The 25,769-nt window shown below is 43.1% G+C and overlaps 2 protein-coding genes across 3 annotated transcripts in view; one reads left to right on the top strand and one right to left on the bottom strand.

Moving 5' to 3' along the window:
- samd4a (sterile alpha motif domain containing 4A) overlaps window positions 1-15,012 on the bottom strand; it is a 51,569-nt gene extending 36,557 nt beyond the window's left edge. For both annotated transcript variants that reach the window (XM_035149979.2, XM_035150051.2), the window contains exons 1-2: window positions 14,847-15,012; window positions 13,131-13,797 (exon numbers count right to left, since the gene is read on the bottom strand). In XM_035149979.2, coding sequence (XP_035005870.1) covers window positions 13,131-13,326 — 196 coding nt within the window. In that variant the 5' untranslated portion in view covers window positions 13,327-13,797; window positions 14,847-15,012. The remainder of the gene's footprint in view (window positions 1-13,130; window positions 13,798-14,846) is intronic.
- Window positions 15,013-18,251: 3,239 nt separating this feature from the next.
- On the top strand, window positions 18,252-25,399 carry ero1a (endoplasmic reticulum oxidoreductase 1 alpha). The gene is made up of 15 exons (XM_035164486.2): window positions 18,252-18,436; window positions 19,486-19,605; window positions 19,710-19,793; window positions 20,229-20,270; window positions 20,463-20,539; window positions 20,708-20,781; window positions 21,431-21,551; window positions 21,679-21,740; window positions 22,230-22,256; window positions 22,342-22,434; window positions 22,559-22,805; window positions 23,345-23,414; window positions 23,717-23,803; window positions 23,990-24,126; window positions 24,322-25,399. Exons 1-15 carry the CDS (start codon window positions 18,371-18,373, stop codon window positions 24,380-24,382), a joined length of 1,368 nt encoding a protein of 455 aa, XP_035020377.1. The 5' UTR covers window positions 18,252-18,370; the 3' UTR covers window positions 24,383-25,399.
- The last annotated feature ends 370 nt before the right edge of the window (window positions 25,400-25,769 follow it).

Here is a 25,769-nt window from a genome sequence, read left to right as displayed (position 1 = left end):
GGTCCGTCACGTCCAGACGTCCAGGTGGTGTGTGTGTGGAGGAGGCTCAGAGAAAACCTCCAGGGGAACCAGGGAGAGCTGATTGGCACAGCTGAGACTAGTTGGCCAATTACCTCTCCCTGGATTCAAAAGGACGGAGGAGAAACACATGAGAGACCGAGCTGAGCCGAGCCGAGCCGAGCCGGGCCGCCAAGACGACAGCAGAAATTGCTGGCCCATTTGAGTTCCGTTTAAGAGTGTTAAACTAAATAAAATGTTAAAGAGCGAATGGTTCGTCTCCGGCTGCTGGTGGGAGACCCCGGTGGCAACGTCCTTGTTACAGCCCTATAAATCAACACAAGTTTTTTGCTATTATTTATTTGTGGAACCTCATTGTACAAAGAAATGTCTGTAACCTGTTGTGTTGATGTGGACAGGTAAAAACTCCTCTGGTCAAAAACAGGTGTCAATCAAAGCGGTCTATCAGAGGCAGGAAGTAGGAGGTTATGCTAGGACATGGGTAAAACTCTCTGCCCTTCATAACCTCATCTGAGTTTGGATTTAATTTTGACTCAATAAAACTATAGATGCACTTGTGCCACACATATTTCTGTTGTGCAGGACGACCTGTTGCAGCTTTCTAAGACATAACACCAAGTTGTGTGCTGTGGGTCAGAGGAGAGGCCACGATGAGGATTTCTTTTTCTTGCCTTGTCTCTTTCCCAGCAGTGGGGGAGGTTTCCTCTTAGAAGCTGCTTTATGAATGGAGAACAATTCTTTGCTATCCTTTACTCCAACCCCCGCCTCCACCCCTGCCTTCCCACTTCCTCTTGAGTCTTTCATCAACATCCTCTTTTCTCCCATGCTGCAGTAGTAACTGGTGGTTGGAGGTCTGCAGGAAGCAGGGTGGTGGGGGGGGGGCTGAGAGCAGGGGAAATGATTTGCAGTCTACCTGTGAAAGTGTACGTAGAGCTCCAGTGTTGGGGAGGCTGTGAATGTGGCAGTCGCAGCTATGCTGGGAATGTGAGCCTAAGCTCTGCCAGGGCTGGACCGGAGAAGCCCACAACTCTATTTAAGGAAATGGTAGTCAGGGGCCCATCAGCCACTCTCTCTGCGTTTCTGTGTCTCTCGCTCTGCTCTGAACAACCACCCCCCTTCCTTCCTCCTACAAGAATGATAATTATTTTCCTTTGTGGAAGAGAGGTTTATTTCCGTACCTGCTGGGAAGAAGGTGAACACACACAGACACACACGGTGCACTGGTGATGTTTCTGGTACATCTATGAAAGTAATTGGGACGTGTCTTTAGTAAACTTCTTCAACAACAAACCAGTCAAAGAGAATAGGTGAGCTTTTCAGTAGCCTCCTGTGAATGTGTTTATATTTTTCAATAAAAATGTCCATTTTCATTAGTTAAGTTCCATATATTGGATTGAACGTGTGCTTTCTATTTATATATGTATATTTATAATAAAGTTTATGGTTACACCGGAAAAAAATCAAGCCTCATTTAAATTTCTTTGGAATAAGGGTTTAATCTCGACATCTACGGAATCATTGAATTGTCCGATGTATCACTATCGGATATGTTCTACTCCCAAACATCTGTATCAGCCCCCAACTAAAAATAAGGAAGTGCGCAAACATTTTGTTTACATGTGCATCAGTTTATGTAATGCTATAAATAAATATATTCAGCTCGTGGACGGATTTGATTCGGTCAGCAGAACTTGAGCTCTGTTGTTCAACATATGGAATCAACACATAGCTACTCGGTCTACAGCCCGAGTCCTCCGTGCTACACATCACTTCATTGAGTGCGTCGTTTTCGGTACAAGCACCGTATGACAAAAGAAGCATGTTTGTCTGCAGCCTGTGACATATGGAAAGTAGAGCGTCCAGTGGAATGTGGATTGTGAGACTGAGTGCGAGACAGACGAGTTTATCCAGCGGCCTCGGCTGTCCACAGCCTGAGGGATGTAGCTCCAGCATCCGGCTGTAACACCACGTGAGTTGAGACAGCGCGCGCACACACACACACACACACACACACACACACACACACACACACACACACACACACACACACACACACACACACACACACACACACACACACACACACACACACACACACACACACACACAGAAAAAACATGACAGCACAATAGCCCCGAGGCGACGAGCGCGCTACTCTGCAGCTTGCACCACAGACTCAGTGGAGGAAGGTGTCAGTGGCTGGTTGCATGTTTACATCCTCAGAAATCCATACAACATGTGCTGTGACTTTTTGGATTGGTCCATGTCTCATCTGCTAACATGGAGGCGAAGGGTTTATGAATCTATACGGCAGCCACCGTTTTGGATCTATCCATTTTTATAATCCAACCACACCTGGAGAAATAAACGATGTCCAAACAGGGCTTTGGTTGAGTGTACAGTATGTTCATGTCTCATGAGGTGATTGATGAGTCCGACACAGACACCTGGCCTGGACGTGAGCGTCGTGGTGAGTTCGGCAGCAGACAAACACAGCTTCCTGGAGGGATCTGGTTTTTGATGAAGTCATTTCCACCCACCAGGAACTCAACATCTCCTGTTGTATGGCCGTCAAGGCAACCGTTGCCATGGGTCTCTCTGGCTGGGCTGGTTCTTGCTGATGTCACTTCATCCATCGTGGCCAACGGCGTGTGAGCCAATCAGAAGTGAATGAGTGTGTTCGGTTGGCGCCTTGCTGTGTCTCAACTGTCACCGTCCATTCATGCAAGGACAGAGGGGACAGTGAGAGCCGCAGCTGAGGCCGGAGCAGAGTCCCACATGAAGGTTTTGGCTCAGCTGCTGTGGACCAGCAAACTAAAAAGGTCCCTGCCAAGAATACTTTTTATTCTAACAGCAGCCCTTCTCATGTTAAGATGTCCTGAGCCTTTCTCAGCGTGCGTTATGAATAAGAGGCGTTATGGTATTCAAAGACTTAAATAACACAGGGCTCAAACGCTGAATGAGGTTTAGTCACTTCAGTTAAGTTTAGGAATAAAAAAGTAACATCATATTTGCTGTGACCCCCCCTTTGCCTTTAAAAGCTGCACCAGTTGTCCTCAGTTCACCTGCACTGTATTTACAGTTCTTGTCAGGTGGGTTGTTTTGAGCATCTCATGCTTCTGCCTCTTCACATCATCCCTGACAGTTGAGACCATGAGCACCAGAGCACAAACCTTCTTATTGTTTCCAAGTTTTATGAGAAAACCTGATATTCACGCGTCCAGCTGTAACAACTGTACACGGACGACCACACAGAGGCCAGAATCTGGTCTGAATCTGGAGTTTTTCTCCAGCCTTATTTCCGATGTTGACAAGTGACGATGACGCCAACATTAAGCAAGTTAAAGAACCCTTGAATTCATCTACATTACAAACCACTGGCTCACGATTGTCCGTCTCTCTTACCATAGTTGAAGAAGATTCCGTGCTTAAACTTAAGTTTTACAAATTTGTGTGTGGCCCAACGCCACTCTACAACACAAACTAGGTCAAATAATGTAAATACCCTCACAGGGAGGAAATATCAGGACGCGACCTGATCCTGTGCTATAAATACATCGTGTTTTCAGTGCTGAACAAACTAATGATCAAATAATCGAAACACACACCGTCAGTGTCTACAGCAGAACTTTCATTAACTCCTTGCGTTAGGTCGAATCTTAGTTTTACTCAGTTGTCTCGAAACAGATCCACTGAACTTCAGATGACTATCATTGCATTTTTCCAGATAACTAATGTGTAGTTTCCATTTTCAAGCTCATTAACGACACGGTTAAAAGGTTTGATGTTTAATAATTGCTTAATGATATTTCTGAAGTCTTACTGGCACACCACACACAGTTACTGATGGTAAACTGTCTCCACATGATGTATATGTGTAGGTTTTATTCAACGTGTCCGCTACAGGTGTACATTGACCCATAGATCACAGATTAGATGAGTTACTGGGTGCCAGTGTACACTCACCATCTTCCTCATTCCAAGTCAAACTTAGGTTATTTCATGGGCTGCCTTGTCTCTACAGATCTGCTTGTCTGTGCAATTGGGGCTGGACGGCTCCCAAGTTTAAACAGCCTCCTTACACAAGAGGTGTACTGTATGGAACAGCCAGCTGCCGGAGAGCAGGGCGGGGACGGGGCAGGCCTTGGCTGAGGGTCTGGGGGTGGGGGGGCTATATGGGGAAACATTATACGCCTGTATGTCTGGCCTGGTCAGGCTGAGACTGACTGGTCATCTATGAGACAAGCTGGTATCCCTCACCTGTTCTCACCCTCTGTCCGAATCACCCAGTTGTAAATTTAGATGGGGTTTTTCAACTCAACATTATATTTGTAGTCAGCATTAGGTTGAATTACAGATCAATTTCAATTGTTTAAATGTAAGCACTTGTCTCTTAAACCGTCATAATTCACGAAGGGTGTAAACATGAGGTGTTTGATTAATGTGAAACTTGTTGAACGCATCCTTAGAGACAAATTAGTCTCTCACATGTCCAATAGAAACGACTCCAGCCAGGCCCAGAATGCACAATGGAGGAGAAGCTGATATTGTGTGTGTGTGTTGCATGTGTCAAGTAGGCATGTCAGGTGTATATAAACAGGCAGTTTGGTGTAGATAAGGACAATTGTGTAGATAAGGACAATTATGTAAACACAACTAAGGTTTATTATGCGTTCCCATTCAATGGCTCCACAGGCCTATAGGCTGTCAACGTTTCTGACTTGAGGTGATGAAGTTTTCCTACACAGTATTTGTATTCTTTGAGCTTGATAACGACAGCTTAGGGATCACTTCCATTTTCTGTATGTATCCATTGGTTGATATACAGTATTTATACCTCTGGCCTTTTGTAAAAAAGTAGCATTTCAAGAATTGTTGCTGTACTAAAAACACAAAAAAAACAACACAACAGCATGTGTCAAACTATTATATTTGTGTACCATTAAAACCCTGTAATTCATTAAGATGTTATCCCTGTGTATTCTGTCATATCAGTGTCGCTACTCAATCATAACCGGTGATGGTGCCTTTTAGTTTGAGGCTGGGTGTAAACATACACAGATGACATAGTAATCCAGCTTGCTGGGTAAAGCAAAGCTGGGATCAGAGTTATAAAGATGCACAGAAGGGTTCAGTGAGAAACTAAACCTCCAGGATTTGTGGAGCTCTTGATTGCATAATCCCTGCTATCAGTGACACCTCGTTCGTCTCTCTCAGAGATAATATCAAGAGCCTGACATGTCTGAGGCTTCGAGTCGCTTCCATCAGCGTCGAGTCCTACGCCCAAGTCCCTGCCCATCCTCGTTTTCACTCTCTCTCTTTAACAAACACACACACACACACACACAGAGAGATTGAGAGGAGAAAAACAAACACACACAAAAACCCACAAACACACTTGGAAGGAAGAGCTGAAAATAAAAAGGTCTTTGCTGTGGAGGCCGACGGAGAAAAGACGAGCTTTATTTCATTTTCCCTTCTGGTCGTTTTGGCAGGTTGTCTGTCCCCATTCCTGAGGTTCAGTGCGAGTTCACAGAACACGCCGTCAACTTCCAGAAATAAACTGTTTGCTCATGCGTGGGTGCGATCAAATAGTTTGGCGCCCTGATCCTGAGACAAGAGTTTTCTCTCTGTCTCTCTCTCTGTCTCTCTCTTTGACAGAATGGTCAATGAGACATTTAAAAAAGACACAAAAGGATGTTGACAAATGAGCTCTTATGAAGAAATTAGATCAGATCACCTCTATTTAAAACGTTTAGCTCGATGGGAGCAAATATTTATAGACACTGTCTTGGCAGAGGAGGCCGGCTACATCAGAGTTAAAGGGCGATAGCAGGGTTTTATTGAACAAACCTTTGGGTCTCTCTTCAGCAGTAATGTGGGTGTTGCACCAGACCATTGTGGTGAAGAGGGAGCTGAGCTGCAAGGCAAAGCTTTCGATTAACCAGTCGATCTATGTTCCAACCCTCGTCTATGCTCACAAGCTCTGGGTAGTCACCCGAAAGAACGAGATCTCGAGGTTGAGGTTTGAACATCTAGTCGGGATGCCTCCTGGGCACCTCCCATTGGAGGTATACTTGGCATTCCCAATCAGGAGGAGTCACCGGGGTACGCCCAGAAGTCAATGGAGAGACTACATATCCCATCTGGCCCTGGGGACACCTCGGGATGCCCACGCAAGAGCTGGAAAGTGTGGCTATGGAGAGGGACGTCTGGGACACCCTACTTTACCAACTATACACTCTCCCAAGAAGAAATGGAGGTCACATCCAAGAAAGATTTAAAAAACTTAACCTCCTTCCTTTTAATGAGTAAAACTTGATATGAGAAAGTGTGAATGAGTTAGGAGCTGTAAATGGCACCACTATTCTCTGAGTCTTCATTCCCCCCCCCCCTTCCTCCTCCTCCCCTCTTCTATACCGCGGTGTACACAGGAGACCTGAGCTCGACTGAAGGTGGAATAAGTTTTCCTTTTCCACTGTGTGTGTCCTCCCCCCCTCTACTGGAAAAGCCACCGTTCAACTCTCGCTGAGCGCTCGACTCAAGTGTGCTGCGACGTGCCCACATTCCTAGACAGTATCCCCAACACCGGAACCGCTCACCGCCTCGGCCAGGAATGCTGATTTCCAGCCCAGGTTTTCATCAGACCTAGTTTAGGCAGAGAGCGCATCAGGAATTCTCTGACTAATACTAAACCTTACACAACGCACTTTCCCTTTCCCGTCATTCATCGCTCTCTCTCACACACACACACACACACACACACACACAAGTCTCTCTCTCTACAATATCACACACACAAAGATGGTCTCTGCAGCTTCTATGAAAATTTGTTTTTTTGCTGGAAGTAATATTTTGACCTAGATTCAAACAGCTTTTCAAGATTCAAACTCTGATATTCAAGCCCCTCCCACCCATCCACAGCCTCTGTATAATTCATGTACTTCTGAGAATCTGCTGCTTCCAGGTGTAAATATAGGTGTTTTTCTATTTGAGGGATTCAGTACAAATGGAAGAGCTTGAAATAAGAATCAAATCTGTTCAAAAAGACATGAGACACAAGAAGTGTGGACAATGTTCACAGTGAAAAATCAAGACGGAGGGTGACATTACAGCCCAATCCCATTTCACCCCTTGTTCCTACCCCTACCCCTTGTTTTTGAGGGTGGTGGTTGAGATCTTCCTCTACGAATTGGAACAGCACTTCAAGTGCATCGTGTATATTCAAAGAGGGGAGATGCGACATGAAATCATGTGAAAATAAGGGATTATCATGCGTTACGATGTAGCGTTAGCATGCTAGCGTTTCCAAACTTTGGTTTGAAGTGTGGATCTGAAAACTCTTCGTTTCGAGGGCCCAAACACTTGGCCCCTCCCCCTCCACAAGGATCAGGACACACTAACCCTACGCGTGAACATGCAAAATGGAGGGGAAGGGGTAGGGAGATGGGGGGGGGTGGGGGATGGGATTGGGCCTCACTAAGCTCTGACACTAATAATCATTGACGATGGTGTAAACATGTGTCAGCCACTGGGGATGGACAATAGATTTATCCATTGGTCCCTCTCCTGTGCGGGAGCTCAGGTAAAGAAGTGCAGCTCAAGTGCCAGCGACATGACAGATGTGATGAAACTCTTGAATGCGGGTGGATACTTTACGGGGCCACCTTCAAATCTCGACTGGACTAATTCCCCTCATCTACAGAACCGACAACATAAGTTTAACAATATTGTGGTGAATATGTTTACTTATTACATTACGAAGCATCTTTCACGACGTTTGACTGAAATGTGCAATGCGAGTTTCTGCTGAAATGGATTTGATAAAATTGGTGTAGAAAAAAATATATATTTTTCCAGGAACCTGTATCAAAATCAATGAATTGTTTTTGAAAGTTTTTGAACGGCACTGAGCCCTAAAGACGCTGCCGCCACTCGTCGTACATACAGAGCTCTGCCTCTGTCCCCTTCTACAACACAGCTGCTCGTACACATCGAGTCCCCCCCCCGCGCCCTGCCTCCTTCCCGCTCAAACAGCCGTGCAGGCCAGGTCAGCAGAACGCCACACCACACGAAAATGAGGTTAGTCATTCAGAACACCAGAGCCACTGTCCAGTCCTAACCCCACCCCTTACACTAACCCCACACCCTCTGAGTGTGTGTGTGTGTGTGTGTGTGTCTTCAGATGCTACTCTGCTCGCTATTCATATTCTCTCAGCTTGATCGGATATGGTCTCTCTTGGGATTGTCTCAAAAGAAGTTTTGTTCTCCCTAACGGGGGCAGGAAGTTTCATTTCTTAATAACAACTGAAATGCTGCAGGGCCCGCATTACAACCATTAAACGTGGGATTTATGTGAAGTGATTTGGAAGAGCTCCCTTGTTGACTTAAGCTAATGACTGAACTGAAAACTCAAGGAACTAATGCTTCAGTTACAGATCCACAGTAAACTGCAGTAACCATTCTACACAAAAACTAGAATAAACTCAGATCTTGTGTGCTGCAGCTCTGCCTGTGAACTCTGCCTCGTTTACTACAATTGCATCTCAAGTGGCAAATAAAGTCGCATCACTCGCTGGGTCCCAAAACAAGGAGGCCTCTCAGCCGCTCGGAGAAGTAGGTCACTGAGGATTCCATTCATTTGTACACCGCTTTGAAAATAGTTGCGCTTTTCCACTCAGCCCGAGACTTCCAGCTGCACGTTAACCCTTGAGCCGCCGGCGCGTCTCATTTCTGCACCGGCAGCACATCACACTGCACTTTTTTTACTCAGCAGAATCTGAGAAAAGCCTGTTCAACCTGTGGGGAACAATTTGAAGGAGAAAGGGTTTTTACCTGGGTGGATGTTTGCGGCTGTTTGTCCCGGTGTAATGGTAAACAAAAAACACAGTTTGGTACAGACCTTGGTTTTTTAAGGTCGCAGTTTGGGATGTTTTCGGTACAGGGAAAACAGGAAATACGAAACATTAAACTGCTTAATTTTTAAATTATACACTAGATTACTGCACAGACTATAGCAGTGATTCTTAAAGTCAGTAAAACTGTCTGCAACCCACTAATAAAAACAAGTACATTTACTTACTAATATTCACTCACTAAAATAAATAAAAGGTGCAGCATTATGAGAATTAACATTTGAATTTATTAATATCGATTAAATTTGTGCATGTTGAAAATAAAGTTTGAAATAGACAAACTGGTCAAATTCTGTCAGGGCAGCACCTCTGATATACATCCTGGATTTTATTGAATATTTCCAAGACAACGGAACAACCATGTTTTCCTCAGTTTTTTCAGCGATGGCAAATACTCCATAATCAATGCAAGAGCAGTATTAGCACAGTAACCCCCCCCCCCCGACACAAGCACTGGAGCAAGTCACCACAACATACCAGAGGGATCACGTAACCAGACAACCTTCTCAATCTGCCTCTTTTCAGCAGCGTGTGTCCTGACGTGAAGCCACTGCTGACTCCATCTCTTTTTGCTGAATCAGCGGACGGGAAGCGACAATGAGCTGACGCAGGTGCGAGAAACTCGGAGGGCGTGGCTGAAATATTCAGCGTGGATGTGCAGGAGGTAGAAGCTCATTAGAATCTGATTTATTCTGGGACAGAGGTGGTTGTACAAAGCATTTGGAAACTGTACTGAGACAAAAAGAGCCGCACTGCTCTGCTTTCCACATGTGTTTGTGTACAAAGACGTCTTTGCCCAACAGAAACTGCTTTTCCCCCCCATTTGTGATTTAAAGGAATCACTGATGTGTCGGCACCTGTTATCTTTTTAATCCCCTAATATAAGTTCAAACATTCATATTGCTCAGGCTTTATTCTTGACTCTACAAAGCCCCGAAAACCTGCACCGGACTCTAATAAAGAGAATCAGCCGTAACAAGGACAGAAAAGATCATTCTAAACATAATAGTAAGGAAAGTTAGGTATCAACAATTCAAAACTTGCAATAATAAAAAGGGAGTTTGGTTCATCTTAGAATAAACTGAGTGCACAGCAAAAAGAAAAAGTAAAAATCCTTCGTAAATGTTGAGTAGATGCTGATGTTGTGACAATTCATTGAACTGCAACGTGTGTTTTGTATGAAATATTTGTATCAGCGTTCCTTAGCGTGTTTTCATAATCAAGGTAAATGTGCCAACGTAATGTAGATTTCAGGTCTTACTGCAATCGGCTGTTTGGCTGCTGTGCCAACAAATGGCTTCATATCCACAGCCACCAAACCTGCTCCGCACACAGAACACTGTGCAAATCTCCAAATACCAATCACAAGTCAAATGAATCCTCGACTCAGACGTTTTTCCATCATGTTATTTTACAGCGACAACCACAACTCCACCCACGGGCGTATTTCTTTAATGTCTCGTTCCACCTTCACCGTTAATCAAGGCCTGGTTAGCTGAGAAATGAAGATTCATACAGGATGTAAGAGTGAAATATGACTGTGACTCAAGTTTCACTGCAAACCTCACAAGTCTCTTTGACTCACACTCATACAACGCACTGTGTTCTGAAAAGCAAATAAAAAGAAGTTTGGGAGGAAACTTCAGAAAAACTCCAGCTTTATATTGAAGGAAACATTTTCAGCTCACACTCAGGTTGATTATTCTGATTTGGGTCATTACTTTAAAAAGGTTTACATGCTCTAATGTTCAGAAAACACATCTTCTTCCTCAGACTGTCCGTTACTGCAGCTCCTCTTTTCAGCCTCTGTCTCAAATCACTTGGTTTTAGCGCCTGTCTCTTTAAGACCCCCCGCCCTCCTGGTATAGCCCAGTCTGCTCTGATTGGCCAGCTGGCTCACTCTGTTGTGATTGGATAACACTTCCAGCGGGAATGCTGGCCCGCAAAACAATTATTAAAACGTAAAATGGCGGTGCATTGAACGCTCTTGCGAAGCGTTGAAACTACGGCAGCTGAGAGGGTCAATCTTGGCGTTGTCGTGGAAGAAATCTCTGAGGTAGATGACATGTTTAATACTGCGTTCAAAACTTCAAACTCCACCTGATGTTACAGTCTCTGCTCTCGTCGTCTGGAGTAGCTGCATCCAACAACTTCCACTGACGCGAACAACAAACAGCAGCAAACCTTAAAATCCAGTGTGTCACTGCCTGTTTAATACAGCAGGGTTTATATTACACATCATCGCTGATTGGGCAATGCCTCTGCACCAATGAGAGAAAACATACCCCGAAGCGCGTGGCACACCTTCGCACATAGTCTAAAGCAAACGCGTTGATCAACCCTGAAACCGTAGGAAACTAGTGACAAACGTTTGGAGATTGAACTTTTCTCCGGCTTTGTGTCTCGTGCAGAACTATCAACCAGACAACGGAGCTTCAGGAGACTACGGAACTTTGCAGAACTTTTACATTCACAAAAGAAAAAACACACTAGATGACAGAAACACTGAAAGAAACGTCACACGTCTCCTTTGAACAATAACAGAGAGCAGCCAAAATTAACTGCAGCCACTGGCCATCGTACACCCAGTGAAATCTTTGCAATGAGTGTGAGCATCGCTGCAGGGCAGAGGCATTATATCACCCTCAGTTACATGTGCTGCCTCTGGAAGTACAGCGTTAGCCAGCAGATGTGTTACTGCCTGCAGATGTTGCCATGGGTTACACACGGACGCCTGCTCTCCATCACAGCAGCGGCAACACTTCATTCTATTTTTCATGAGCCCAGTCAGTTGCCAGGGTTTTTGTTTCCATGGCCACGCTGCAGTCTGATGCAACAAAAACCCAGCCACAGCCCCCCATGGGTGCCTTGGCGCGATATCAACCCTGGGGGGGGGGAGGGATACAGCACTATAGGCTGGCACACCGACTGGCTGAGTGTCGTCTGGAGCCAGCCACAGTGCCAGCTGAGCTAACACTATACACGACCCCGACCTCCTTCTATAATCATTCGGTGGCTGGCAGCGGTTCAGCGCAACAATTTGCACCATTTCATACCATCAGTGATTCAGCTATTTATTACTCTGGATGCAGGAATGTCTTGGACAGGAAATGTGTGTGTGTGTGTGAAGCCTTTAGTCGCGTGTTTGTGTCACGGGCAGAGACGGCGAAGCCTCTGGGAAAACATGCCGTCGAAAACTCGATGAAAACCCCATGAATCTTTTAATAGTGTGGGCAATATCGTTTTTTTTTTTTTAAACTGGTGAGATTTGTGAATTTGACTGGTGAGTCTCTTCTGGAAGAATTGCTGCTAATTTCCAGCAGCGGGAAATATGTCGAAATAAATATTAGAAATCCAAGTGTATTGTGGTTGTAGGAGAGATCTGTAATTAAAGCAACACGATGCAACTTCTTTCACCCTAAAACAACAGCTTCAAAATGAGTTTGATGGTTCAGTGACTGTGAATAGAGAGAATGTTCCTCTTTCAATCCCTGAACGTCTGCTCCTCCTCTGTGGAACTTCAGTGAGCGGGTTCGATCTCCCGTGAGAATCAGGTCCAGCAAGTTCCAAGAGCGAAGCTAAACTGTGACTCAGTTAACAAAAGACTCAGAAGTCATTAAAAACCAGAGTTTATCTCCAATATTCAGCAGGAAACGTTTCACCCATTGGTTTGTGAGCTGCCGTTTTGAAGTCTCGAGTTTGGCATTTTGTCCAGCGCCATCTTGGTTTCACAGATGGGCTGCGACCTGCACCCACTGGTGGCTAGCTGTCAATCACGCGGTATCCACAGTCTCCAAGCCCCAATACATATGGGGCTTTATATTCAGCTCTAAATGGGACCATAACTTACAAAATGAACATCATGCTGAATTGAAGACTTGAAACTAGACATTTCTTAAACCCCTTAAGAAATCAATCAATCAAGGGAGAGGTTGAGTCACTTTCTCTGAGACTTCTATTGAAACTGTATTTCCGCTTTGGCTTCACGTTCCAGACCGGCAGTCTAATTTTCATTTCCTCTATATAAAAACCACTTTGCCCAACAGAATGAATAACCACGCGTGGCTGCAGAGGGCGCTGTTGCTCAGTAAAAGATACACAGTGTTGCTTTAACCGTTCTGCCTGTAAACGCGTCATCCTCATCGTGTCCTCGCGGATGATGCCGCAGTTGACTGTGTGAGCGGCGGACTGTCCTACCTGGGTTGTTGGCCTCTCCCTCCAGGACCTGCAGTTCGGTGCACTCGGCGAGGGAGTGCTCCAGACACAGCTGCAGGAAGCGGGCCTGGGTCCGGCTCACCCTCTTCAGCAGGGACAACAGAGCCACCGTCTGCTCGCACTCGTTCCACCCCTTGAACCAGCTGGCCAGGACGCCCACCTGATCACGAAACATCATGGTCTGCGAGGCGGGGGGGTTGAAGGGCGGACTGACTGTGGTGCCGGGGATGGGGGAGGCTAAAGGGGTTTGGGTAACACTGGCAGAGGAGGTCCTATCAGCTGGTTGTTAGGGAGGGAGGCGTGCTAGTGTGAAGTTCAGCTGATGCACTGTACTGCCATTCTCAGCTTTGTCATTATTAGCTGGAGCAGAAGCCTTTTAGTGCCGAGATGTGTTTCACCCACAGCCGGCGTTGGATGTAATCCTGCAGGAGATGTTTCTGCACCGTCTTAATCTCCGCTGGTGCTGCTGCTGGTGCTGGGGGGGGTTTGTGAGACTGCTCCTCTAGCAAGGCATTAGGAGATATGAGCTGCTCTCGGCTGCCTGGTCGCTCTCGGAGGGATTGATATTTGATGAGTCAGCTCTCTTCCAGCACACGCTGTGTCACATCAGCCTCACTGGCATGTTTTCTTCAGGGAATCCCTCGCACGCCTGCAGGAGGATGTTAGAAGTCAGGGGAAGGAGGAGGAGGAGCAGGAGGAAGAGGAGGAGGAGGAGGAGGGGGGAGAGGAAAAAACAAATTTAAACACACAATACTCACTGAGGCACGTCCCTCCCTGTGTTTCATGCACATGCAGAGACTTTTCCCCAGACAGGCTCAGTGGGAATGCGACAGTGCAGCGTCCCTGTTGCTTCAGCCCTGCAGACCTGCTGCTGCAGCCACGGACCCGGAGCCCAGCCTTCGCTCACTACAACTCGTACATGCATTTATAGGTCGCCTCCTCGCCGTCGCCTGTGCGCAGGCTTGCGGCTTGCATTCACCGCCGAGACCAAAATAAACAAAATTTCGTTTCTGGTATCCACCCATTCCTAAAAATACAGCTGCGGGCTGCAGGGCGCTGCATCCCGGGGGTTTCCAGAGGGAGGAAGCCGGGGAGAGGGCCGGCGGAGGCAGGCCGGGCAGAGGGGGCTGCGTCCCGGTGGGGCCGCTGCTTCCCTCCGTTATTTTTAACGACAGGTTCGAGAGTCGTGAAGCTGCTGCTTTTTTTTTTTTTAAACCGGGGACCGGCTCCGGTGGTGAGGAGGCACTGCGGGGGAAGCTAGCAGCAGAGCCCGGGCTCAGACAGGAGCGCTAGCCGCTGTCTGTCACCGCCTCGCCGGCACACACACACTCACACACACTCGCAAATACACATGAATATGAATAAATATAAATACATGTGAAGTTTGTTGAGATAAAACCACTTGTAAATAAACCAGCGGCCGTTTCTCCGGCTCCGCTTCTACCGACTGCGAGTCAGCGAAGTTACAACACAAACATTGACGGACACAGATTTCACGAACCGCCATTAATTTAAAAAGTGGTTTCAATTAAAAGCAGCTTCTCTCTGCAGATATATTTATATCTATATACATCTATAAAGATGTAACTTGTATAAACACAGAGTGGAGAGAAAACAACGAGCTCCAGAAAGTTGGGTTTCTGAACCGCAGCCCTGCGGGAGGACGGTCGCGGGCGCCGGCCTCAGCTCGGCTCTTACCTCCGGGCGCGGTTCTCATCGCCGGGCGGGTCTGTCTCGGGACGGCCGACTCGCTGAGCTGCTTCTCGGGGGAGCGGTGCCCCTTCACTCCGGGTCTGAGGGATTTGCCATCTTGAACTAACTTTTCCTCCGTCTCTCTCTCTCCGGCTCGGAAAGACGCGGTTAAACTGCCGGAACACAGCGAGGCACTTCCGCATACACCTTTCACAATAAAGTGCGACGCTACAGGGAAAAAGTTTCTCAGCCAAAATGTTATTGTTGAGTAAAGTTTTATTTCTATGACAAACTTCTTCAAGCTGCAGCGTTAATTTGAATGTGTCGTTGTTAATTCAAAACTAATAAATACTGGTTTTGGTGCCAATCAATCAATTAATATCTTTTGTTTTTTAATTGACTGTCCAAAGTTCAGTTAATATTTGGTAATTCAATAATTACATTTTATTTATACAGCACCTTGCGTTCAAAGACATGCAATAAGATGGATCAATAAGAACACGTGAGCAATAAAACAAAGACTTAGGATAAAAGCATAAAACTAGCAAAAGTTATATAAAGAAGTAAAAATACAAGACAATGATGTTAAAAATGAATTAAAAGCAAGATCATATAAATATATATACACACACATATACAATATACATTACATGAAATATGTGTTTCTATTTATGGTCATTATTATGAATTTGAAAAGTGGCTAAAGTTATAAAATAGAGTAGTGAAAAGTACAGTATTTTCCAGAAATATAATCTAGCATAAAAATGAAATACCTAAGTGAAGTACAAAACAATACTTGAGTACAATAAATCAGTCAATCATTGGTCAGTTTCGTGATTTCCTGCAGATTACACTGTGGGTTTTTATTTTAAAATCAATTTATGCATTTATCCGTTCGACCTATATGCCAGCGCTTTTATTTTGAAGGCAGGACTAGTCGTGTTCCGGCCGCGTTTCCGCCTCTTTGACGCAGACGGTCTCGCGCTGCTCGTTTCCACATGCTAATCATTAACAGGAGCATGACGTCAGCGGCTTGGCAGCGCGAGGGAGCACCAAAATAGAGAGAGGGGGTGGGGGAGAGGGGGTGGGTGGGGGTGGTAAAGGGTGAGAGTCTGACAGGCTCATTAACTAATTTACTAATTAACTAATTTACTAATTTACTAATTTACTAATTATCTAGTTATCTGGTGTAGGTCGAATCTCATTTTTATACTTTTTGAAATTCATATTCAATTCAACTTTCTTTAATTTCAAACTTTCATCTCCCGAATCACAGCAGTAAATAGATTCTTTTATTTTGTGTTATTAATATTTCATTATTGCTTCATTTCTCATGATCCTACTTTTGCTCGATTATCTACTACTATGGCATATAACACTACTACTAATACTAATACTACTACTACTACTACTACTACTACTACTACTAACAATAATTATAATTATAAAAATAAATACCTGGTGTGATTTTCACCAGGTTTGATGACATTGAAAAGACATGGATGAGACATTTCCCCTCTAAACCTCAAAAATATTTTTTATGAAGCCTTATAATGATAAGATAATTCATTGATATAAGAGAAAATTAAAATATATATACGTATAATATAAACTTTTTATGTTTCCTTTTTTTACCCCTTTAAATGTCTTACAAACCTCAGATCTAACTTGTCCGATCACAACAGTAGTCCTGCTTACACAATGAAAATATAATATATGTATAATAATATATCAGTCACAGCCTAAACAGTATTTGTATTTTTGATATTTAAGCACATTCCACATGATAATACGGCTTTTACTTAAAGTAACTTTTATGGTGGTAACCCTTAACATAACATAATAAAAGCATCTCTCAAATTTGCAGGATTTGTGTAAACTTAGTTACTTATTGTGATACTTACATATTTTCTGCTCTTAATTGTTAAAGGACAGATTGAATGTACCTATCCACCGACTCAGTATCAGTCCTGAGGTTCACACTGTTTATCAAATACAAACAAGGCCTTTTCATGATGAAACTGGATTTTGAATCTAGGTTCTCCATCCACCACCGAGTGGAGCAGAAGGCGACGGAGCTGAGACATTTAGAAACCTTCCTTCAGCTGGTGTGAGCCCCTGTTTTCCATCTCTGAAGGTGTGTGTGGGTTTGCTCAGCTGCAGAGTGAATTCCCTCCAGCAGAGGAAACTCCCCGGTTCTATGTTTGATATCTGAAGGAAACACATGACGTCATGTTGCATGAGATTTCCCAAAAAGAGTCCAGATAATAAATGAACCGAAAAACCCATGGAACCCCATTGATACTGTTTGCATCTTCTTCATGAGTTTTACAATAAAACACAAATTATTCTTTGTCCAACCTGAAGTTTACATTGTTCTCAGTGCAGCTGTTTATTTAGTTTTACTTTAAACAGTTTTATTCCTTCGTAAACTGTCACCAGTAAACGTGCAGATACAACAACATATTTGGAGAAATATAAAAAAAAATGTGAAAAGCCTCAAATGTCTTATTGATGTTGACATGGTTTATTCAGTTCAACACGTGGGAACAAATAAACGTTTAAATGTTGTATTTCTCTTCGTGGTCGTTCTTGTGGTTGTTTGTTGACGTTTTGCCAAGTTTCCAACGAGAAATCCCGACCATCACTTCTGATACAGAAGCTTGTGGTTTGTCCACTAGGATCTGAGGAGGCTCCTGGGCCACCACTGCTCCCCTGCACCAACATGGAGAAGAGACCGTTCTTCACCCTGAGCTCCGAATGACAAAATGAAGAAATCTCTTTATCAAATAAACGAAGACATTTGAATTTAAAACATCTAGTGTTTATGTATGTTTATGTTTCCCAATTCAGACATGAATAGTTTTAACTTGAAATTCAAAACATGTTTCACTCTTATTATATAAGAATTATGCTTTTTGACACATAATGATATAAAATAATAATAATTTGAGCAGTTTGTTCCTTTAAATAAAAATAAATAAATGTGCGTATTCTAGCACCACCGTGTGGCTGATGAATGGTATCACATTAACTCACTGCCCATCAACACAAACATTTAAATTCAAATTAAATATAAACTAGAGGTTAAATGTTTTGACTTTGGAACCAGCAAGTTTTTCTTATCATTTCATGACATTAACCTGAAATAAATAATAATTTAACACATCAGGTTAGATGATATTTAACTGAAAACAAAGGTCAAATATTAAACTGTATTTGTTAGAAAAATGACACAAATCTGTATAAAACAAGATGAAATATCGCGATCATTCTGTGATTATTGATCTGTGAGGTGAGCGTCATCGATCAGCTGATCAGCATCGATCAGCCACGTACCGCACGTACAGTGGGCTGGACACAAGGAAACACCAGGAAGCTGCAAGTTCGAGCACCGCCTCCTCCTGGCTCTGCAGCTCAGTGTGTGTGTGAGAGACAGAGAGGGTGTGTGTCTGTGTGTGTGAGGAACACTGTGCTTCTCAAACTGAAAGTGTGTGTGTGTGTTATCAGAAGAAGAAGAAGAGGTCGTGATGAAGCTGCTCCTCCTCCTCCTCCTCCAGATGTGCAGCTGTGCAGAAAGCAGGTGTTTCTGTCAGGTGAACCAAACCTGTTTTATTCTGATAGTTTCCTGTTGTTGTTTGACTTTTCTTTCCTTTCACTCTAAACTTTAAATGAAGTTTGTATCGCAGTGTCCGGTGGTGATTTACAGTCTGTGTGTCCACCTGAGCTCAGCTTCCACCGCAGCCAAGTTCAGGTTTCACACCATGTTACTTCCTCTTCCTCTCAGCGTTTCCTCTTTGCATTTCCTCTTCTGTGGCGCCCCTCGGCGTTCAAATCACAGCATTGCATGTGGTCGCCTGCGAACTGCACGAACATGAAATAAGATAAAAACTATAGAACTGTTGTTATTTTTACTAGTATTACAATTTAACACAACTTTGATCGCTATCTAAATTGCATATGTTTGAAAAAAACTGCTTTGTATATATATGTATAATAATATAAAGATTATTGAATCAGCTACTTGAATACAGTATTTCAATTTTTATTCATATTTTATCTACTTTATTTTCTCAATTGTGAATTTCCTCAACTGTGGCTCAATAAATGTACATCTTATTTTATCTTATCTTATCTTATCTTATCTTAACTTATCTTATCTTATCTTTTATCTTAACTTATCTTAGCTTAACTTATCTTATCTTAACTTATCTTAACTTATCTTATCTTAACTTATCTTATATTAACTTAACTGTTTTTAATGAACTGTAAACCAGGGCTGGGAGATTATTTGAAATTGTCAAAGCTAAAATGTTCATGTCATTTGATATTGATCTCGATAAATGACCGATTATTATTTCTGTTATGTTTAAAACTTGCTTGTTGTGGTTTTAAACTCTAAAGTCAGTGAAACATTTTACAGGTCTGAGGTGGATTCATTGTGTGTTTTATCTCCTCACTGTGTTTTCACAATGCTTAAACATTAAATCGATATCTTTTGAACTTTTGTAATATTGCTATTGATTAAATTGACAAAATTGAGCTGCTGAGGCCTAATGAAAACATCTCATCTTGACTCATATGAGGGAATAAGTATGTTCCTATAACTGCAGAGTTTTGATGACATATTTTCCTCTTATCTCAGGTCACGGGCGACCTGGACGACTGCGCCTGTGACGTGGAGACGATCGATGGCTTCAACAACGAGCAACTTTTCCCCAAACTCCAAACACTTCTGGAGTCTGACTATTTCAGGTTCTACAAGGTAAATGAACGCACACACACACACAACACACAACACACACACACACACACACTCTACACAGGGTGTCTGATGTGTTTCTGAGGATGTGTCTTGTTCCTGTGCAGGTGAACCTGGATAAGCCGTGTCCGTTCTGGACGTCGAGCGGTCACTGTGGTCTGAGGGACTGTGCTGTGAAGGCCTGCGCTCCTGTGAGTCCCTGATTTCAACCCTTTCACTTTATTACTGGATTCAATGGTGCTGGTGTCGGTTCAGAACTCGTTCTCGATGTTTTACAGTTCACGCTCCGCACCAGTGAGCCGCTGCTCCAATTCCTTGTTTGCTAAATAAAGCTCAAGAGAAGAAAAGGAGGTTATGTCAATGTCAAAGTCAAATTTATATATATATATAGCACATTTAAAACAACTCGTGCTTTACAAAGTAAAACATACAACAAGGAAACAGCAATACGTAATATATGATATTAACAGAAAATAAAATAAAAGTGGAAGCTGGGGGTAATTTCCACTTAAAATATAATAATTTGTTAGGTCAAAATAAGAAACCGTTTAATCTCCAGTCGTCTGATCAACCTGAGATAAACCAACCAATCAGCTTCACTCACGTCAGACTCTGCCTCTTGTCAGAATGAAGTACCGGAGGGGATCAGATCTTCATCACACAACAAGGTGAGTCCATTTAAAAACACCTAGATGAATATATACATGTGTATTAAATAGAAAGTCACAAGGAACAAAGCCGACATATCCCGTGTGCGTGCGTGTGTGTGTGTGTGTGTGTGTGTGTGTGTGTGTGTGTGTGTGTGTGTGTGTGTGTGTGTGTGTGTGTGTGTGTGTGTGTGTGTGTGTGTGTGTGCTCAGTATTCAGCAGAGGCAAACGAGCAGCTGGATGAGTGTGAGCAGACTCAGCATCTCGGAGCTGTGGACGTTTCTTTGAGGTGAAGATGAGGAAGACGAGTTCACTGTTTTCATATTAGAGATAAAAAAACTCTGAAAACGTTTTTATTTGACGTAGAGAACAAATCTATTAACCGGGTTTTCTGTGAGGTTTAAAACGTCCAAGCAGCAGAAAGTGAGTGAACACGCTGGTCTGTTTCGTTTCCCAGTGACGAGACCAGAGAGGCTCTGCTCGAGTGGAGCAAACACGATGACGAGGCCGAGCGGTTCTGTGTGACGGACGGTGAGACTCAAACAAAACTGTATTTATTCAGATCACAAACATTTCTGCACAAAGAAAAGTTTCCCTGAAGTAAACCTCAACTTCTGTTTTTTGATTTGAGATGAATGTAAAGAATTATGCACAGGTAAGATAGAAGGTGGATCGTTTCATTGTGCACGTGATGGTGAAAAAGCACATTATTGTCGTGAATTATAATGATATCATATTTAAAAGAATAAAAACCTGTATGGGAACAAAAATTGAGAAAATATTTAACTATTTAATGAACTAAAATTTAAATTATTCTAGAAAACAATTGAAAGAATATCTAATCTTTTAAGGGAGCATAATAAATTGATAAAGTATAAGTATACAGAGTATGTACATTATTTTAGAATGATTAGTAATTAACATAATGTTGATATTTTCAGGAAAACACAAATTAGAGTAAAAACTGAACATAGTTTAAAGGATATTTGGGGAATATGATAAAAAGCAAAAGTACATTTTATATGTAAACTAATGGAACAAAGATCAATTTCCTTTGTATTTAGATTACACAACATATGTCATACAATACTACACATTTTGATGGGATATTGAATCGGATTAGTTTTGCTTTTGGTTTCTGTTCAAACCGTTTGAACCAAAGTGTTTTTCTGATTCCCAGACGAGGAATCTCCAGACTCTCAGTACGTCGACCTGCTGCTGAACCCTGAACGCTTCACGAGCTACAGAGGACCTGAGGTGTGGAGGATCTGGAACAGCATCTACGAGGAGAACTGCTTCAAGTGAACACTCAGAAAAACTATAATTAATGCTCTTATTACCATTAATTAGAACCGTGCATCCGCTTCTATGCAGACGATACTGTTTTATATTAAGTAGAGTTTTACAAGCCTTCATTCTCCCTCACAGACCGTACACTGTCAGACGACCTCTCATTCCCGACTCCTTCCACAGCAGCTCAGGAGGCGAAGGTGAGTTCACTGGACCACTCGCTTCATGTGGATCCTCAGGTTCTTCTCCTTCTTCTCGGGTGACAAGAACTTTGGGTTTATTACCTGGGAGAAGGAACTTTCCATTATTAAGATATTTGGAGATAAAACCAAATCAATTTCAGTTTGTAAATCGCACCAAAGCAATGGAATTCAGGATTAAACATAGATTGCACATTTTCTCCCAATAGTAGACCTTATTTTAAAAGGGGCCGACTGTTGCTTCTGGACTTGGTGCCATTAGAGTATCTTAAATGTACATTGAACATGGAAACAAAACCAATTCTTTAAAATCTGGGAACCCTATTTGAACTGTGAAGATCCCGGGGTCTCTACAATATTATTCTTGTTTTTATTTACTTATTTATGTCCTTGTATGAATCCACTGTATGAATCTTTACGTGCCCTTTAATGTGTCCAGCTTTGATCTGTTATACATGTGAAACTATAAACGTTGTGTTCACTTTGCAGCGAGGACCTTCTACAGCTGGCTGGAAGGTGAGCGCATGTTTCCCCTGAGGAGGATCGACTGACACAGACGCTGCTGTGGAGTATTTGTTTGTTGATTCCGTTCCTCTCTCAGGTCAGTGTGTGGAGAAGAGGGCTTTCTACCGCCTCATCTCAGGCCTGCACGCCAGCATCAACATCCACCTGAGCGCCAGGTACCTCCTGGACGGTGAGCCGGAAACACACAAACCCTCCCGGACTCAATCGATTTCCACTCGTTTTTAAGTTTCCAAACATTTTGAACCTTTTCTTTCAAACATAAATAAATAAGTGAACGTCCCTTCCACCTTCAGACAGCTGGTTTCAGAGGAAGTGGGGTCATAACGTGTCCGAGTTCAAGCAGCGGTTCGACTCGGAGCTGACGGCCGGCGAGGGGCCGAAGAGGCTCCGCAACCTCTACTTCGTGTACCTGATAGAGCTGCGGGCGCTCGCCAAGGCTCTGCCCTTCTTCCAGCAGCCGTCGTTCCAGCTCTACACCGGCCGAGCCGAAGAGGACCGGAGACACAAAGAGCTGCTGCTGCACGTCCTGCAACTGGCCCGGTCAGTCCGAGGCTAATACAGTTACTCCTGTTAATATCATATTCATGTTCTATACAAATACAGCTACAGGTGTTTAGACCATGATCTTATTTTCTGTTTATTTATTTTTTTTGTGGTTTATCTCCTCACTGTGTTTTCACAATGCTTAAACATTAAATCGATATCTTTTGAACTTTTCTAATATTACTATTGATTAAATTGACAACATTTTGCTGCTAAGGCCTAATGAAACATCTCATCTTGACTCATATGAGGGAATAAGTATGTTTCTATAACTGCAGAGTTTTGATGACATATTTTCCTCTTATCTAAGGTCACGGGCGACCTGGACGGGCGACCTTTTACTTCTGTAAAAGATTTACTTTAAAGCCGGAAATCATAAATTGTCCGTATATGATTTTTAAATCTTTACAGTGTATGAGACCCTCTATTCACTGACCCTTTAATTAAGTAAGGATCAAATTGAGTGGTGCTTCCTGTGCTGTCGCTGTGTGCGCTGCAGTTTGTTGTGACCTTCCTCTCCGTCCTCACTCCTCCAGATCTTTCCCTCTGCACTTTGATGAGACTTCTCTGTTTGCCGGTGACGAGAAGGAAGCAGCCAAACTGAAGGTCTGAAACTCTGCTGGTGTGAAGCCACACTGACATTTCAGGCGACAGAAATCCGGAGCTTTGTCGTGTCTGAAAACACATTTTTATCAAAATGAGGTTCTTCTCAAATTCAGTTTGACAAAGTAACAGTGCAGCCTCTTGTTGCCTCTTTGTCTTTGGTCATAAACCAGTTTTAAGTCGAGTCAGATTTATTTATACAGCACATTTCAAACAACAGGAGTTGAGCCAAAGTGCAAACACACTGTGACTGTTTGTGTGTTTGTGTGTGTCTTTGTGTGTGTGTGTGTGTTTGTTCCCCCCAGGACGACATCCGACTGGCCTTCCTCAACATCTCCAGGATCATGGATTGTGTCGGCTGCTTCAAATGCCGACTGTGGGGGAAACTGCAGGTGAGACGTTGTTTTAATGTTTAATATGTGATTATCTTTATTTGAATCGATATTTTGTTCTTTGCTGAAAGGTTAAATGAGGCTTTAACAACAGCCGGATCAGTGTTTGTATCGTAATGAGCCGTTACATTTTGATTTGCTCTGTGATTTGCTCTCTCTCTCTCTGTGCCTCTGTGTTTTCATCAGACTCAGGGATTAGGCACAGCGCTGAAGATTTTGTTTTCAGAGCGACAGATTGAAGCTCTGCCCACGGCGAGCGGGCGGCGACCCAGTTTCCAGCTCAGCCGCCAGGAGATCGTCTCTCTGCTCAACGCCTTTGGAAGGTGAGAGTCCGGCGAGAGTAAAGGATAAATTACATCCTGGGATTATACACTACTGGCATTTATAGGCTCAGACACGAAAACCACAAATGTTTGTATTCTATCCTCTGGAGTCAGTGAGAATAAGTTGAAGTTTTTCTGTTATTGCTCTTGGTGGCACCTGAATACAGAGATGACCGTTGTTTTAACGTCTCGCAGGATTTCCACAAGCATCCGAGAGCTGAAGAACTTCAGGACGCTTTTATCAGAGGAGCGGTGACGGCGTCAAGAGGCGTCTTCGTCCACGGATTCCTCCGACGGGGTCGTTTGTATCTTCGGAGCTGACGGTCGTGGCCTCGAGTCCCGAACACATCACAGCCGCCTCAGTCCTGACGTCAGAGTTCAGCGTTAAACAAAACACCGGCCGAAGTGAAGGATAAAAACTATTTCTACTAAACTTATTTTGACTTAAATGTAACAGGTTGAAAAGAAACGAGAGTAAATCTGATATTTGTATTTATAATCACAGCCTAAACATCGACACTGTGGAATCATATTCTCCTTATTATTATTCCTGATGTGCCTCCATCTTGCAGCAGAATTATTAATTATTGCCCACTTTGTTTTCTTTCCTTTCTAAAATAACGATGGGTACCTTGAAAGGCACGTAGAAATCTAAATTGTCATTATTATTATTATTATGTGTTAGAACTTTTTTACTCAGAATTTACTTCTGAAGTTTCATTTTTACACATTTGATGAATACTTGATGAATTCATTGATTTGATTTTCTAGTAAGAATTCAATCTTTCTTCCTCTTGAAATGAAATCTGAAGTTTTGATTGAATCACACATTTGTCTCTTACTCTAACTTACATGACTGTGTTGTATGAAACTGGAATCATCCACTGATAAGAAGAGACTGAAGAGTGTAAATTATCGTTTAGATTTTAAACGTGTTTCTTTATGTTTCTTTATATTTATTCTTTAACTAAGATCATCTCTGTTCAGGTTCCTGTATATCTGCTTTTTCACAGTGGCCTGTTGTTGTGATTGTGCTGCTGCCCTGAGGATGGCGCTGTTTGTATAGAAAAATGATTTCCACACTTCACCTTCAACGAACTCGCAGATAAAAGCAAAATCAATCTGCTCTGAACAGTCTTCCATAAATCATGTTGAATCTCTAACGAGGGATGTGACGAGTGTTGAGGTGAAAAATCTTCTAATTAAGAAAATGATATTAAGTTTGTGTTTGAACATTAATTCTGAATAAAGATGAGATTTGTTTGTTGGGAAATTGTGTGAATGTAATGAGCAGATCAGTAAAGTTCAGAAATAACATTAAATGTAATTTAGAGTTTTGACACTTGACTGAATGAGACGTCTGTTGAATTACAAGTAACACACGAGACAAACTAGTGGACATGAAGGCAACATGTGGACAGTGAACGCACCACAGTGGACAGTGAAGGGTTAAGCTCTGTAATAGGATGAATGGAGATTGTGTTGAACTTGAACGCATCATGGACAGTGAAGGGTTAAACTGTGTAATAGGATGAATGGGCAGTCGACAGTCAACTCTCCCTCACTGCAGCAACACGTTCCTGTAGATTCATGCTGCACAACATCAGGAGAATACGTCCCCTTCTCACTCAGAAGGCAGTGCA

This window comes from Hippoglossus stenolepis, chromosome 1 (assembly GCF_022539355.2).
Source record: "Hippoglossus stenolepis isolate QCI-W04-F060 chromosome 1, HSTE1.2, whole genome shotgun sequence".
NCBI lineage: Eukaryota > Metazoa > Chordata > Actinopteri > Pleuronectiformes > Pleuronectidae > Hippoglossus > Hippoglossus stenolepis.
Note: the sequence above shows the minus strand (reverse complement) of the source record. Positions and strands in the feature narration are given on the sequence as shown.

What these genes read in the sequence shown, in the direction of transcription:
- ero1a (XM_035164486.2), top strand. Translation starts at nt 18,371, where the DNA reads ATGAAGCTGCTCCTCCTCCTCCTCCTCCAGATGTGCAGCTGTGCAGAA. An exon ending in ACTATTTCAGGTTCTACAAG is followed by an intron (nt 19,606 to 19,709) that starts GTAAATGAACGC and finishes GTTCCTGTGCAG; the next exon opens with GTGAACCTGGATAAGCCGTG. An exon ending in GCTGTGGACGTTTCTTTGAG is followed by an intron (nt 20,540 to 20,707) that starts GTGAAGATGAGG and finishes TTCGTTTCCCAG; the next exon opens with TGACGAGACCAGAGAGGCTC.